Here is a 17,859-nt window from a genome sequence, read left to right on the forward strand (position 1 = left end):
AGAATGTTGAGACCTAATGGCCCCTCATCATGACATCCCTGCCCTCACTTGCTTTAAGCCTATTTCATCCAACTGGTCAGTGTTTCTCAAAATGGGGTCCAAGGGTCACCTGCGTTGAATCACCTGAGGCACTCATTAAAAATATAAAGTCCAGTACTGACCCCAAAGCTCACCTCTAGGACTGAGCTGCAGAAATCTGCACTTTTAACAAACCTCTCTGGTTTCTTAGCGCACTGACTTCGAGAAACTCTACTACAGAAGAAGGGCTTCCCAGGTGGTGCTAATGATAAAGAGCCTGCCAGCCAATGCAGGAGACCTAAGAGATACAGGTTCAATCCCTGGGTTGGGAAGATCCCCTGGAGGATTGTATGGCAACCCACTCCAGTAATCTTGCCTGGAGAATCCCATGGACAGAGGAGCCTGGTGGGCTACAGTCTATGGGGTCGCAAAGAGTTGGACACAAATGAAGTGACTTAGCACCCATGCATGCACTACAGAAGAAAGAAGTCAGAATGACCCAACAGCATGTCTCTTCATAGCTCAGTGGTGACACCACCAATTCTGGGCCAGGACTGACTTCACGCAGGAACAGCCCCTGCCAGGGCCCCTAGACTGGATGCCTGTGATGAATGCCACACTAGAAAAAGTGAGTTGTGAAAGCATTAGTTACTCAGTCGTGTCCGACTCTTTGCGACCTCATGGACTGTAGCCCACCAAGCTCCTCTGGCCATAGAATTCTCCAGGCAAGAATACCAGAATGGGTAGCCATTTCCTTCTCCAGGGGATCTTCCCAACCCAGGGATCAAACCCGGGTCTCCTGCATTGCAGGCAGATTCTTTATCATCTGAGCCACCAGGAATGCCACACTAAGGAACCAAAATAGTCCTGTCCCCTCGTGTGTTCATACTGCAAAACAGCTGCAGAGGTGTCTGGAGTGTGGGGCGCCACACATGCTTTTGAGAATGTGAGTCACCATTAAGTAATTCTTGGTAATTTAACTTTTTAATTAAAAAGACCTTCACTAAACAATAATAGCTTACAAATGCATGTCCCCTTTGATCTTGCAATTCCACTTTTGGGAGTTTATCCTACAGATATTCATTATGCTTGTACATATGAACATGATTATTCCCTGCAGAACTGACTGTAATAGCAAAAGACTGGAAACAATCCAAATGCCATCACTGTAGAACTGATGAAATAAATTATAGCACATTCATACAATGAAAAATAATGAGGAAACTGCATGTGTATTGATATGGAAATGTCTCCAAGATAGATTGTTAGGGGAAAGGCAAGGTGCAGAGCACATGTATAATATGCTACCTTTTGTGGATGAAAAGGGAGCAATAAAATGCCACACTCCTATTTGCTTCTCTATTCATAACGAAACGCAGGTAGTATACCTGAAAACAGTGGTTATCTCTGAGATGGGAACTGAGCAGATGAGAAACAAGAATGGGAGGGAGACTTTTCACTGTATATATGATTTCACTTTGGGGTTTGGAACCATGTAAACATATTATTTATTCAAGGAATAAATAATAAAGCTTAAAATAATCATTTATTGTGGCCCTTAGAACAAGCAATCTGGCCTGGTTCTCCACACCTGCAAGTCTCGGTGTCCAGGTGGCGCTCTTCTGACTGGACGCATGTTGCAGGGGCCATGGCCACTGCAGTGGGTACCTGGTCGACGTGGTGCTCCAGACCAGAATGCTCATTTCCATTGTCCAAAACGGCAGGAGGAGGACGGGCCTTTGAGTTTCTTACCGAGGAGAACCAGCTCCACAGAGGTTCTGGGATTTGGGTCCACTGCATCCACAGCTCCAAAAGGGGAGGGTTCTGGGCTGCCTAGTACTGAGGCATCAGCTCTTCCCGGCTCACTAGGGAGGAGTGGTGGTAGCGATCCCGAGTGGCGAAGTCTGCGTTCTCCTGGGTGAGCTGAGTCATCTCCATGTCAACCCTAGTCAGAGACGGTGCCAAAATGATCTGCTCTTGGGGGGATCGCAAGCTCCTTTGGTGAGAGAAACACGGAGGGCAGTCAGAAGGAAAGACCACAGTACTAACCACTGGCAGTCAGTCTTCACTAGGAGAGAGAAATGATTTGCAAAAACACCATTGTGCCTATTACTTAATATGTATTAAACAACAGAACTGTTGAAAGCTCTATGTACAACGCTTCATGAATCCAAAGTATTAGAAATAAGTATCAAATAAAGAATGATATTTACCTTCCTTAGCAGAAATGTATAAAACTATAAAAATAATCTTCCAAATGTTGTGGTGTTGGGGCTCTATAGCTTTACTTTGCCTTTTTGTCAAATGAAATAATGGAATGGAGAGGCTGGAGAGTGGAAGCGAATAAAAAAGAAAAACCTTCTCTTTAGTTCACCAGAAATAAAGATGAATGAGGAACAGCCAAGGTTTACAGAGTAAGCAGTTATGCAGTAAAGCATAAAAGCTTTGGCACCAAGCTGGCCTGCAGGCAAAAGGTGAGCTCCAGTGTCACCGAAAGGTCCACATAGAGTTGGAGTTGGGAGAAACTGGTAGAGAAAAATGTTAGGGATACATGAGGAAAGTGCTGGCAGCAGAAAGACGAGTCTGGCAGACAGGATATCCAAAGAAGACAGTCACAGCTCTGTCACCAGTTAGCCTGGCGGCCTCAGGCGAACCTCCTCACCTCCTTCCGCTTCTATTTCCTCACCTTCTCAATCCCCTTCTAGCTGCTGCAGTATGTCAGGTCCTGAAATCACCTTAGGCATAGATTTCCTCTTAAATCTTTACTTTGTGGGTAGTTATGTTGAATTGTCTAAATAAGGAGTATATTCGATAGTTGTTTTAAAAAAATGGTAGAAACCTTGTTATAAATCTGTGGAACTTAAGCAGAAAGCTTCACTGACTAGAAAAACATGCTGTTATAGGAGTTCAGATCACACGACTAAGGCTTTGCAGCCACTTGATGAGAACATATCTAAATTAGAGGGGTTGGGCTTTCTGAGAAATGAACTAACTTCCATAAAGGTTGAATGCGCAAGAAGTAAGGTTAGGAAGTGACAGAAATGCCATACCAGTCAACGTGTGTTTAAGGTCAAACCATAATATTTTTCTGAGTTCAGGGAAATAATACACTTCACTTTCTAGTCTAGAACGGCCTACAAGTTCTCACCTGGGCAGTTGCTGAGACTTCAGGAAAGAAAGCTTCTCTAAGGTCAGGCTTAATTTTACATAATTCTGGGAATTGTAGGTGTAATAGAGGAAGTAATATACCCAAACTTCTTTGCCCAAAACACCCTACAGTATTCTTCTTCTTTGGTTTTGAAGAGCATCTGGGGTGACAGTTGTGAAAAAAATTCAAAATTACAAAACAGAAAACACAGCAACCAATTCCTACTTTTAAATGGTCATGATTTCTAGGTCCTTTCCCCTGAACCGTCACCCCAAGATATCACTCAGTAGCCATGAGCAGGCCAGTAAGCTTGACGCTGACTCTTAGCTGAGGCCTTTACCACCCACTCGACAAGTCCACGGAGACATGAATAGTGTGAACTAGGTTCTCTTCCAAACAAACCACTGTCATTTTCTAAGAATAATCTCCTCCTAACACATTCTTCTTTCTACATAGCACAACAGTGACCTCTGAGGTGAAATTCCAGAAATTCAGAGATCAAAAAGGAATGCTAACCTCCCATAGTCATTTGTAGGCTTTCAAACCTACAATACCTAAAAATATTCATGTAAATTGGATAAGGTCAAAGACACTCAGCGACACACCAGTTGCAGCTCCAGAATCTGAAGGCAGCTTCCACACAGACTCTATTTCCACTTAACCTCTACTTGCCCTCAGGACTAGGATCAGTGCAGGTGTATTGTGACCTGAGTCACCAAGCTGCTGCCTCAGCCTGAAAGGGAGGCAGAGAGTGGCCCCACCCCACTACAGCTTCACACAGGACATTCAGTTCAGCTTCCAAGCAGATGGCAGGGAACTGCCCCTCTCCACACCACTCTCCCTGCCAGCCCCCTCCCTGTTGGTTTCCATGACCCCTGCGCCTGTCATCATCATTTCTTTAGCATCCAGGGTTTAGCATCCTGGTTTAGCATCCAGGTCATTCTTGGGCTGACTGGAACAGACTGGCAGTGCTTATATTGTCGTAAAACAGATTCTTGGGCACTTCCCTGGTAGTCCAGTGGTTGAGAATCTGCCTGCTGATGCAGGAAATACAGGCTTAATTTCCAGTCCAGGGAGGTTCCACACGCTGTGGGGCAGCTAAGCCCGCGCACCACAACTACTACGCCTGTTCTCTAGAGCTCAGGAACCGTAGCCACTCAGTGTGCTGCGGCTACTGAAGCTGGCATATCTGGAGCCCATGCTCAGCAACAAGAGACGCTGCCGCAATGAGAAGCCTGCGCACCGCAGCTAGAGAGCAACCTCCACTTGCCAGAAGTAGAAAAAGCCACATGCAGCAACAAAGACCCAGTACTGCCAAAAACAATATAAATAAATACAAATTTCCAGAGTCTTGAGGCTTCCAAAAGTGAGCAAGCATTGGCACTGGAAGCATAGAGGAGGAGGAAAGAAACTGGGGCACTCATGAAATCTTACCTTCCCTGAAAGGCTTTCTACTGTTTCTCAGGAGAGTATGTTCTTCCCTCTCCTTGGGTATTTGAACATTGAAGTCCCACAGAAATCCTGCAGGGTCACTACTCTGCCTCTGTACTTGGTCTCTGCACTTTCACCAATACAGTCATGTCAACCACCCCTGACTTGAGATGGAAGAATGCAAGTTCTGGGCCTTGAGTTCGTGTGTGAGTCAGTACTGATGCTAATGTGTCTTAGATTGTGAACTCACTAAAAGTAACTCTCTTGACTTAGATCTCTCAGCACCCAGATTCTAAAGAAAGCCTCTGTTCTCGATTCATGAGGATAAGAAGAGAAGATGGGGCCAGAGGAAGCTTCTGATGAGCTGAGGCAGAGGGGCTGGGTGGTGGAGGGCAGTGAGGAGCAGTCTGAGTTTCCTTGAGGTTCTCAAATGTCAGGTATTCACACCACAATTCACCCAAGCCCATGAAGCATCTTTAGCACCTCCCAGACCATGCATCTGCCCTCATCCTGGCCCCAGGTTGGCACAGACCTGTAGGAGGGGATCAGAAGGGATCTCATCCATCTTAAAAGGCTGAAGTTGGAGGCTAAACCTGCAAGGAAGACATAGACATAAAACTTTATGAAGACTCTAGGAAGCATGTACAATCCCAGGTTTTAATGGGGTAAATATACCCCATTAAATATATGGGCTATAATATATGGGGTAAATATATCCCCTGATACAAAGAAGAGCACAGTTTTCCCCTCTTTTGCAGTCTAATCAAACTACTTTCATTATAATACTCTCTGACAGTAACAAGCTAAGGACTTCATACTTATAAGTAGTTTCCAAAAGTTTATTTCTAAACTCCAAAATCCCAAGAAAGAAAATGAATGTGTTAGAGAGAAAGAAACAGATGACTTGTTAATTTCAGTCTTACTACTACTACTACTAAGTCGCTTCAGTCATGTCCGACTCTGTGCGACCCCATAGACAGCAGCCCACAAGGCTCCCCCGTCCCTGGGATTCTCCAGGCAAGGACACTGGAGTGGGTTGCCATTGCCTTCTCCAATGCAGGAAAGTGAAAAGTGAAAGTGAAGTCGCTGAGTCTTGTCCGACTCAGCGACCCCATGGACTGCAGCCTACCAGGCTCCTCTGCTCATGGGATTTTCCAGGCAAGAGTACTAGAGTGGGGTGCCATTGCCTTCTCCGAATTTCAGTCTTAGGAATTATTAATTTTTTAAAATTTTGATAATTTTATTTTTAGATTCAAACTGATATGTGTTAAATATATGCTGTAAAATCCGCCACTAGACCATACCCTCCATGAGGACAAGAAACACATCTTTTTCACCCAGGAAGACTCACAGTACAACAGTCACAGCATCTGGCCCTTAGGAAGTTTTCTACAGGTGCTAAGTGACTCAAATAGCTCCCCATGTAGAAATGTTAGAGCTGAAGTTCAAGATGAGATTGTTGTTGATACTGACCAAATAGCCTGCCATCAGATACACTGTTTAGAATAGGGTTTATCAAATTTTTTTTTTAGCTTTTTTTTAATCCATTTCTCCTTTTGGGTGATCACACAAAATGAATTATATATAACTTTAGGAAACCGAATGAAATGTAATTTTATAAAATACTTTTCCAAATTACACATTTACACATATTCCCTCCACCAGATATATTATTCAGACATAAAAAAGAACAAAATAATGCCATTTGCAGCAACATGGATAGACCCAGAGAGTGTCATACTCAATGAAGTAAGTCAGACAGAGAAGGAGAAATATCCTATGACATCCCTTAAGTGTGGAATCTAAAAAGAAATGATACAAATGAACTTACTTACAAAACAGAAACAGACTCACTGACTTTGAGAATGAGCTTATGGTTGCAGGTGGGAAGGACGGGAAGACGGGATAGTTAGAGAGTCTGGGATGGGCACGTACATACTACTATACTTAAAACAGATACCCAACAAGGATCTACTGTATAGCATAGGGAACTCTGTTCTGTGGCAGCCTGGAAAGGAGGGGTTTGGGAGGCGGATGGATACATGTATATATATGGCTGAATGCCTCCGCTGTTCACCTGAAACTATCACAACATTGTTTGTTAAATGGCTCTACTACTACTACTACTACTAAGTCACTTCAGTCGTGTCTGACTCTGTTCGACCCTGTAGATGGTAGCCCACCAGGCTCCCCCGTCCCTGGGATTCTCCAGGCAAGAATACTGGAGTGGGTTGCCATTTCCTTCTCCAATGCATGAAAGTGAAAAGTGAAAGTGAAGTCGCTCAGTCGTGTCCGACTCTTAGCGACCCCATGGACTGCAGCCTACCAGGCTCCTCCATCCATGGGATTCTCCAGGCAAGAGTACTGGAGTGGGGTGCCATTGCCTTCTCTGGTTAAATGGCTATACCCCAATACAAAACAAAAAGTTTTTTTTAAAAAAGGAGTCTTAGGCAAAGCTTATAAATGCTAAAAAATGTGCCTATAACAGTAAAATGAAAATATTACATAAGTAAATGAGATAAATGACAGAGACGGGATGGTTGGATGGCATCACTGACTCAATGGACATGAGTTTGGGTAAACTCCGGGAGTTGGTGATGGACAGGGAGACCTGGCGTGCTGTGGTCCATGGGGTCGCAAAGAGTCAGACACGACTGAGCAACTGAACTGAAACGAGATAATGTAAAATTCTCAGCACGATAACTGGTATTACATATTTTTAAAATCTCACAAAATGAATTATATATAACTTTAGGAAACCAAATGAAATGTAATTTTATAAAATGCTTTTCCAAATTATATATATTCACTCCACCAGATATATATATATGGTTGAAAATTTATTAGATCATGTTCAATATATGATCAGGAAGTAAGCATTATTTTAAGAGGTTACATTAGAGTCTTGGCTAATATCAACAGTATGCAGCTGATGAGACATATTTACTGAATCTCGTTTAGCGTTCTTATAGTTAGGGGGAGGAAAAATTTTAAATTTGCATTAATAATCTGCAATTGCAAAGAGAAAGTCCCTAATATATTTTGACATTGTCAGAAGGAAGAAAATAAACATTATATTAATTGGTCTTACTTATATATGACCATTTTAATTCTAAATTATCTACATTTTAGATGTAGGTTTGCCTGAAATTTGATTTCATACTTTCCTGTTAACAAATTTCTGTGAAATATTTAAATTTCTTGGATTTAACTAACTTCTAAGAAATTCAGGAGCAATCACTGATGTAATCACAATGTTAATTAAAATATATCTATCCATTAAATTCGGCTTCCTGAGTGGCGCTAGTGGTAAAGAACCCACCTGCCACTGCAGGAGATTTAAGGGGCCACGGTTCAATCGCTGAGTTAGGAAGACCCCCTGGAGAAGGAAATGTCAACCCACTACAGTATTCTTGCCTGGAGAATCCCATGGACAGGGAAGCCTGGTAGGCTACAGTCCATGGGGTTACGGACAATTGGACATGACTGAAGCAATATATAAGGAAGCTGATATAAGGACATTTAGCATGTCTGTTTTCTAAAACATTATTTTTAATGTACACATGATTCAAGTGTTTGAAGTGCATTTCTTTAAAAAATATATGTCAAACTACTCTAATTTCAAAGAATTTCTTTTTCAGTTGGCCTGGATTGTTATGGTCCATCTGATTTAGTTAGGACTTAAAACTACATTATTTATTTTAAAAATTGAGACATTAGAATTTTGATGAAAAGGTCTCTAGAATGTATCTTCCAAACAGCTTTATTATTGAGGAATAAATAACACACAATAAACAAAGTACTGAGAATATTTTCTTCCTTTCTTTATTCTTTTTGCTCTGGCACTTGGGGGTCTTGACTCCTAGAAAGAACAAACAACTCCCCTATGAGCACACTTTTGATATATGGTGGTGGTTTAGTTGCTAAGTCATATCTGACTCTTGCAACTCCATGTACTGTAGCCCACCCAGCCTCCTCTGTCCATGGGATTTCCCAGGCAAGAGAACTAGAGTGGGTTGCCATTTCCTTCTCCAGGGGATCTTCCCCACCCAGGGATTGAACCTACATCTCCTGCACTGGCAGGAAGTTTCTTTACCACTGAGCCACCATTACTTTGCCAACAAAGGTCTGTCTAGTCAAGGCTATGGTTTTTCCTGCAGTCATGTTTGGATGTAAGAGTTGGTCTGAAAGACAGCTGAGAACTGAAGAATTGATGCTTTTGAACTGTGGTCTTGGAGAAGACTCTTGAGAGTCCCTTGGACTGCAAGAACATCCAACCAATCCATCCTAAAGGAGATCAGTCCTGGGTGTTCTTTGGAAGGACTGATGCTGAAGCTGAAACTCCAATACTTTGGCTACCTCATGCGAAGAGTTGACTCATTGGAAAAGACCCTGATGCTGGGAGGGATTGGGGGCAGGAGGAGAAGGGGACAACAGAGGATGAGATGGCTGGATAGCATCACTGACCAACTCCGGGAGTTGGTGATGGACAGGGAGGTCTGGTGTGCTGTAGTCCATGGGGTCACAAAGAGTCAGACACGACTGAGTGATTGAACTGAACTGAGCCACCAGGGAAGCCCCACCTTTGATACCCAAACCAATTAATCCAGAGCCCACACTCCCAACCACTTATTTTATCAAGCTCTTATACATCAAGCCAATATCCCCCTGCCTTAACTCACCCCAGGGCCAAATACTAGACAACTGGAGATGACCCCTACAGCCCCGAGCCCCTGCAATTATTCAAACTATCCAATCCTAAACTTACTCAACTACGTACCTGCCTCGCCCATTCTTTCCCACTAAAACTCCCCTAAGAGCACACTTTTGATATCTAGTGGTCATAAGGGGCCATGCTCTCCCCTTGACCTCTTTTGCCTCATGACCAACTCTGGTCCTTCCCCTGTGGCCCTACATGGCCCTTCTGTTCCTAGGGGTCATGAGTATAAACTTGTTTCTTCATTTCTGTGTCTGTATCTTATTCTACCTGATTAAAACAAATCCCAGGTACATGGTAGCTCAGATAGTAAAGCGTCTGTCTACAGTGCAGGAGACCCGGGTTCGATCCCTGGGTTGAGAAGATCCCCTGGAGAAGAAAATGGCAATCCACTCCAGGACTATTGCCTGGAAAATCCCATGGATAGAGGAGCCTGGTAGGGTACACTCCATGGGGTTGCAAAGAGTCGGACACGACTGAGAGACTTCACTTTCACTTTCAGGTACATTTTTAGAATAAACTATGTGTATTTAAGAATAAGATTGATTCTTTGTAGCCAGAGATGGAGAAGATATATACAGTCAGCAAAAACATGACCAGGAACTGACTGTGGCTCAGATATGAACTCCTTATTGAAACAGACTTAAACTGAAGAAAGTACGGAAAACCACTAGGCCATTCAGGTATGACCTAAATAAAATCCCTTATGATTCTACTTCCAGGGCCTAGATCTGATAGATAGAGTGCCTGATGAACTATGGAATGAGGTTCGTGACATTGTACAGGAGACAGGGATCAAGACCATTCCCATAGAAAAGAAATGCAAAAAAGCAAAATGGCTGTCTGGAGAGGCCTCACAAATAGCTGTGAAAAGAAGAAAAGCGAAAAGCAAAGAAGAAAAGGAAAGATATAAGCATCTGAATGCAGAGTTCCAAAGAATAGCAAGAAGAGATAAGAAAGCCTTCCTCAGCGATCAGTGCAAAGAAATAGAGGAAAACAACAGAATGGGAAAGACTAGAGATCTCTTCAAGAAAATTAGAGATACCAAGGAAACATTTCATGCAAAGATAGGCTCGATAAAGGACAGAAATGGTATGGATCTAACAGAAGCAGAAGATATTAAGAAGAGGTGGCAAGAATACACAGAAGAACTGTACAAAAAAGATCTTCATGACCGAGATACTCACAATGGTGTGATCACTCACCTAGAGCCAGATATCCTGAAATGTGAAGTCAAGTGGGCCTTAGAAAGCATCATTACGAACAAAGCTAGTGGAGGTGATGGCATTCCATTGAGCTATTTCAAATCCTGAAAGATGATGCTGTGAAAGTGCTGCACTCAATATGCCAGCAAATTTGGAAAACTCAGCAGTGGCCACAGGACTGGAAAAGGTCAGTTTTCATTCCAATCCCAAAAAAAGGCAATGCCAAAGAATGCTCAAACTACTGCACAATTGCACTCATCTCACACGCTAGTAAAGTAATGCTCAAAATTCTCCAAGCCAGGCTTCAGTAATACATGAACTGTGAACTTCCTGATGTTCAAGCTGGTTTTAGAAAAGGCAGAGGAACCAGAGATCAAATTGCCAACATCTGCTGGATCATCGAAAAAGCAAGAGAGTCCCAGAAAAACATCTATTTCTGCTTTATTGACTATGCCAAAGCCTTTGACTGTGTGGATCACAATAAACTGTGGAAAATTCTGAGAGATGGGAATACCAGACCACCTGATCTGCCTCTTGAGCAATCTGTATGCAGGTCAGGAAGCAACAGTTAGAATTGGACATGGAACAACAGACTGGTTCCAAATAGGAAAAGGAGTACTTGGGTCAAGGCTGTATATTGTCACTCTGCTTATTTAATTTATATGCAGAGTACATCATGAGAAATGCTGGACTGGAAGAAGCACAATTGGAATCAAGATTGCCAGGAGAAATATCAATAACCTCAGATATGCAGATGATACCACCCTTATGGCAGAAAGTGAAGAGGAAGTAAAAAGCCTCTTGATGAAAGTGAAGGAGGAGAGTGAAAAAGTTGGCTTAAAGCTCAACATTCAGAAAACGAAGATCATGGCATCTGGTCCCATCACTTCATGGCAAATAGATGGGGAAACAGTGGAAACAATGTCAGACTTTATTTTTGGGGCTCCAAAATCACTGCAGATGGTGACTGCAGCCATGAAATTAAAAGACACTTACTCCTTGGAAGGAAAGTAATGACCAACCTAGATAGCATATTGAAAAGCAGAGACATTACTTTGCCAACAAAGGTTCCTCTAGTCAAGGCTATGGTTTTTCCTGTGGTCAGGTATGGATGTGAGAGTTGGACTGTGAAGAAGGCTGAGCACCAAAGAATTGCTGCTTGTGAACTGTGGTGTTGGAGAAGACTCTTGAGAGTCCCTTGGACTGCAAGGAGATCCAACTAGTCCATTCTGAAGGAGATCAGCCCTGGTATTCTTTGGAAGGAATGATGCTAAAGCTGAAACTCCAGTACTTTGGCCACCTCATGCGAAGAGTTGACTCATTGGAAAAGACTCTGATGCTGGGAGGGATTGGGGGCAGGAGGAGAAGGGGACAACAGAGGATGAGATGGCTGGATGGCATCACTGACTCGATGGACGTGAGTTTGAGTGAACTCCAGGAGTTGGTGATGGACAGGGAGGCCTGGCGTGCTGCAATTCATGGGATCGCAGAGTCGGACACGACTGAGCGGCTGAACTGAACTGAACTGAAATATGATTCTACTGTGGAAGTGACAAATAGATTCAAGGGATTAGATGTGATAGAAAGGGTGCCTGAAAAACTATGGATGGAAGTGCATAACACTGTGCAGGAGGCAGTGACCAAAACCATCCCCTAGGAAAGGAAATCCCAAAAGGCAAAATGGTTGTCTGAGAAGGCCTTAAAAATATCTGAGAAAAGAAGAGAAGCAAAAGGCAAAGAAGGAAAGGAAAGATATACCCATCTGAATGCAGAGTTCTAAAGCATATCAAAGAGAGATAAAAAAGCCTTCCTAAGTGAACAATGCAGGGAAATAGAAGAAAACAATAGAATGGAAAGACTAGAGATCTCTTCAAGAAAATTAGAGATACCAAGGGAACATTTCATGCAAAGATGGGCACAATAAGGAACAGAAACAGTATGGACCTAACAGAAGTAAAAGATAAGAAGAAGCAGTGATAAGAATACATAGAAGAACTACACAAAAAAAGGTGTTACTGACCCAGATAACCATGATGGTGTGATCACTCGCCTAGAGCCAGACATCTTGGAGTGTGAAGTCAAGTGGGCCTCAGGAAGCACTACAAACAAAGCTAATGGAGGTGATGGAATTCCAGCTGAGCTATTTCAAATCCTAAAAGATGATACTGTTAAAGTATTGCACTTAATATGCCAGCAAATTTGGAAAACTCAGCAGTGGCCATAGGACTGGAAAAGATTAGTTTTTCATTCCAATCCCAAAGAAGGGCAACGCTAAAGAATGTTCAAACTACCACACAATTGTACTCATTTTACATGCTAGTAAGATTATGCTCAAAGCCCTTCAAGCTAGGCTTCAAAAGTACACAAGCCAAGAACTTCCAGACGTACAAGCTAGATTTAGAAAAGGCAGAGGAACCAGAAATCAAATTGCCAACATCCGTTGGATCATAGAAAAAGCAAGAGAATTCCAGAAAAATATCTACTTTTGCTTCATTGACTACACTAAAGCCTTTGATTGTGTGGATCACAGCAAACTGTGGAAAATTCTGAAAGAGATGGGAATACAGACCCCCTTATCTGCCTCCTGAGAAACCTGAATGCAGGTCAAGAAGCAACAGTTAGAACCGGACATGGAACAACAGACTGGTTCAAAACTGGAAAAGGAGTACGTCAAGGCTGTATATTGTCACCTTGCTTATTTAACTTATGATGCAGAGTACATCATGCAAAATGCCAGGCTGGATAAAGCAAGCACAAGCTGGAATCAAGATTGCCAGGAGAAATATCAATAAACTCAGATATGTAGATGATACCACCCTAATAGCAGAAAGCCAAGAGGAACTAAAGAGCCTCTTGATGAAGGTGGAAAAGAGTGAAAAAGTGAGAGTGGAAAAGTTGGCTTAAAACTCAACATTCAAACAACAGATGGGGAAACAATGGAAACAGTGACAGACTTTATTTTCTTGGGCTCCAAAATCACTGTGGAGTGACTGCAGCCATGAAATTAAAAGACGCTTGCTCCTTGGAAGAAGAGCTATGACAAACCTAGACAGTGTATTAAAAAGCAGAGACATTATTCTGTCAACAAAGGTCCATAATGGTCAAAACTATGGTTATTCCAGTAGTCATGTACAGATGTGAGAGCCAGACAGTAAGTGCCTAAGAATTGATGCCTTAGAACTGTGGTGCTGGAGAAGACTCTTGAGAGTCCCTTGGACAGCAAGGAGATCAAATTAGTCAATCCTAAAGGAAATCAACCTTCAATATTCATTGGAAGGATTGATGCTGAAGCAGAAGCTCCAACACTTTGGCCACCTAAGGCAAAGAGCTGACTCACTGGAAAAGACTCTGATGCTGGGAAAGATTGAAGGCAGGAAGATAAGGGGACCAAAGAGGATGAGATGGTTTGATGGCATCACCAGCTCAGTGGACATGAGTTTGTGCAAACTTCAGGAAATAATGAAGGACAGGGAAGCCGGGCGTGCTGTAGTCGATGGGGACACAGAGTCAGACACAGCTGAGCGACTGAACAACAACGATATGCATTTGTAGTGTACCATTTGGTGTTAATGCATGTATATATTGTGAAAGCACCACTAAAAGCAGCATCCTGAACTATCTATCACCTCCAAGTCCCCTCAAGCCACTTCCTAAGACCTCCCTCCCTCATATCCACACCTCCACCCCATCCAAAGGCAACCACTGATAATGCTGTCATTATAGGCTAGTTTGCATTTTTTAAAAATCATTCTTAAATGGGAAACAGTGGTTACTGATTTGAGACATTTTTCTTTTCTAATATAAACATTTGATGGAGTAAACTTCCCTCTGAGCACTGAACTAGCTGCAGCCCACAATTTTGATGTTATATTTTCATTTTCATTCAGTTAAAAATACTTTTAAATTTTACTTATTTCTTCTTTGAACCATGAGTTAATTAGTTTCTTTAGTATATTTAGTGCTCTTTAGTATTCTTAGTCATTTAGTGTTATTCAGTGTTCTTTAGTTTCTAAATATTTGGGGATTTTCCAGACATCTTTCTGGTATTTATTTCTAATTCACTTCCTCTTTGTTCTTGTATTGACTTAAATACTTTAAATTTACTGAGACTTTAAAAAAATGTCCTAAAATACAGTTTATTCTGGTAAATGTTTCATTGTTTTCACTTGAAAAGAATATATATCCTGCTGTTGTTATATAGAATATTCTACACTATCAATTTGGCCACATTTGTTGATAATGTTAGTCAAGTCTTCTAAAGCCCTACTGATTTTTTTCCTACTTGTTTTATCAAGTATTGAGATAGAGGTGTTGAAATCTGAATATAATTGAGAACTTTTCTACTTATTATTGCAGATGTATCAGGCTTTGTTTTCTGTATTTCAAAGCTCTGTTTTTAAGTGCATCAATAATAAGATTTATTATGTCCTCTTGGTTAATTTTCCCTTTGTCTTTATGACCCTCTTTATCCCTGGTAATATTCTTTTCTCTGAAATCTACTTTGTCTTCTGTTAATATAGTCACTCCAGCTTTGTCTGATTTATCACGATATAGCTTGTCCCATTCTTTCACTTGTAACTTATTTGCTTCTCTACGTTGAAAGTAGGTTTTCTGTAGAGAGCAACAACTAGATCATGCTTTTTATTCAATCTGATAATCTCAATTCAAACTGAGAACTGACAAATTCAATCTGACAATGGTTTAGACCATTTAATCAGGAGTGTTTAGACCATTTGAAATTAGTGTGGCTATCGATATGGCTAGGTTTACATAAACCACCTTGCTATTTGTTTTTGGTCTATTATCTTTTTCTCTTTTTTCTGATTTGAGTGTTCCATTTTATATTCTTTATTGGCTGATTAGCTGTAAGTCTTTGTTGTGTTATAGGCATAACTCATTTTATTGCACTACATTTACTGTGCTTCTGAGTCCTGCATCTTTTACATGTTGAAGGTTTGTGGCAACCATGCATCGAGCAAGTCTACCAGGGCCATTTCCCCCACAGTACTGGCTCACTTTCTGAGTCACATTATGGTAATTGTTATAATATTTCAAACCTTTTCACTATTATTAATATTACATTTCTTATGGTGATTTGTGATCAGTGATCTTTGATGTTACTACTGTGACTTGAAGGCTTAGACGATGGTTAGCATTTTTTAGCAATAAAGTATTTTAATAGTAAGATATGTACAATGTTTTTTAGACATAATGCACACACTTAACAGACTGCTGTATAGTATAAATATGACTTTTGTATGCACTAGGGAACAAAAAAAAGTGTGTGACTTGCGTTATTGTGATATTCATTTTAGTGCAGTGATCTAGAACTGAACTCACAATATTTTCAAGGTATACTTGTCTTTTAGTAGTTGCTTAGGGTTTGTAATACACCTTTTTAACTTACCACAGTCTATCTTTAAGTGATATTCTAGTACTTCACATATAGGATAAGAAACTTTCAACAGTCTATTCCTATTTCTTCCCTCCTGGCTCTTAGGCTATTGTTGCCATCCATTTTACTTCTACGTGTCTTATAAACCTCACAATTTATTATTATTTTTCATTTGTTATCATTTATGCACATGCCATATTTTTTTCTCCTAGACTGTCAGCTTGAAAGTGGGATTTGTATCTGAGTCAGTGTTGGCATTTAATAGGTGTTCAAAACCTGTGCTTTTCAATAAATGCTGAAAGAGAAGAAAGGAGGTGGTGGCAGAATGGCTGTATTGCTCACCAAGGTGAAGTCCGGGATTTGTCCGACCAATGTAGAAATATACAATGGCAGCAACACCTATGTTAACCAGGGTATAGACCCACTGGATAACAAACATGATGAGAAGGGACCCAACAGCCTGTGGAAAGAGAAGGAAGAGCAAGTCAGCTCATGGCTGAAACATGCACTAAGCAAGCCACAAGACAAGGGCCTTAAGCGGAGGAATTCCCTGTGCTCCAGTGGTTAGGACTCCACGCTTCTACTGCAGGGAACCAGGGCTTGCTTCCTGGTCTGGGAACTAAGATTCCGCAAGCCACGTGGTGTGGTCCCCTCAAAAAACAAACAAAAACCCTTGATAAGACTAGGACCTTTAGAAACAATGGTCCTCTCATCAACTTATGAATCCTATAGAAGTCTGAATAACTGAAGTTTACTTGTAATGCAAAAACCTCTTTACAGAAGATATTTGAGAAGATGTCCTGCTGAAAGTACCTTCTAATCAAAACAATCAATAAATAGATATTCTATTCTAGCTCCTTGTCCTACTCCTCTCTAAGAGAAGCAAATTAAATTATGCTAATATGGTATACCTGGAAATTCAGTGATCCAGAATTTATCAGAGATGATTATTTAAAAAGTAAACCATTGATTAAAATAAATGGTTCATTAAATGTAATCTTGCCATGTGTAGCCTCATCTAAATTCTAATATATCAGGCAATTAAAACACATTTCTCCTAATAAAGACTTTCCTCTGTCCTCCCCTCAACCCCCACCCCAAGATCACACATGTATCCACCTGAATTAAGTCTCAAGAACAGTTGAGATCAAAATGAAGGTACTCACCCCCAACAGGGAGACCCAGGGATTGCATATGTGAGTGTAGAAAGAAGTTGGTCTCCTCTGGATACCTTGTTCCTGTAGCCTGGACTTCAGGAAGAAATCTAAAAAATAAATGAGCCAAAATCCTTGGTTACTATTTTGTTATCAAAGCTTCTAGTGTTTCTATTAGCAAACACCTATGTGCTCCTCTTCTCCAATTTTGTAATTCAGTCTAAAAGACAATGTCCACTCACCTCAACCATTAGTTTCCTGGGCCACACCTGAGGCTTGTCTTTACCAGAAAGTTCACCTCCTAAATCATGATTTCAATAAATCTGCCCTCAGTCCATCACCTCTGTTTTTTTTTTTTTTCTCATTCACTCTGCTGTCTCCCACCCCAAATATTCGTAGCCTGCAGGGGGACCTTCAGTCAACTTGCCCTAATATGTTTTTGCTTCCTACCACCTACTTTCTCTTTTCATTACCCTCTTACCTAGCTTAGAGTCCATGCCCAAGACTATTAGCAAGCACTCCCTTGGACAGATCATCTACCTTCTCATTTCAGCATCACTCACAAGTCTTATACCTTAAGTTAACTCATTCTCCTATGCTCTGATGTAATAAATTTACAACCTGTCCTCTCAAAAGAGAGCTTTCATATCCTTTCATCAGCAAGTCTGCCAACCTGCTTTCACCTGTGCCCTCTCTTCTGCCTTTCCATTGAGGAAGCAGATGAACAGTGCTGGCTCCTACCTAAGGCCCATCCCTATATTTGCGCCCTGCTCATTTCACCTCTGCGTCAT

General features: G+C 41.5%; 1 protein-coding gene across 3 annotated transcripts in view; it reads right to left on the reverse strand.

The window, feature by feature from the left end:
- Positions 1–1,459: 1,459 nt before the first annotated feature.
- SLC12A8 (solute carrier family 12 member 8) overlaps positions 1,460–17,859 on the reverse strand; it is a 159,523-nt gene continuing 143,123 nt past the window's right edge. For all 3 annotated transcript variants that reach the window (XM_059887971.1, XM_015471682.2, XM_002684815.6), the window contains 4 exons: positions 17,081–17,178; positions 16,257–16,374; positions 5,130–5,190; positions 1,460–2,014 (listed from right to left, as the gene is read on the reverse strand). In XM_059887971.1, coding sequence (XP_059743954.1) covers positions 1,852–2,014; positions 5,130–5,190; positions 16,257–16,374; positions 17,081–17,178 — 440 coding nt within the window. In that variant the 3' untranslated portion in view covers positions 1,460–1,851. The remainder of the gene's footprint in view (positions 2,015–5,129; positions 5,191–16,256; positions 16,375–17,080; positions 17,179–17,859) is intronic.

The sequence above is a fragment of the Bos taurus genome, chromosome 1, assembly GCF_002263795.3.
Source record: "Bos taurus isolate L1 Dominette 01449 registration number 42190680 breed Hereford chromosome 1, ARS-UCD2.0, whole genome shotgun sequence".
Classification (NCBI taxonomy): Eukaryota; Metazoa; Chordata; class Mammalia; order Artiodactyla; family Bovidae; genus Bos; species Bos taurus.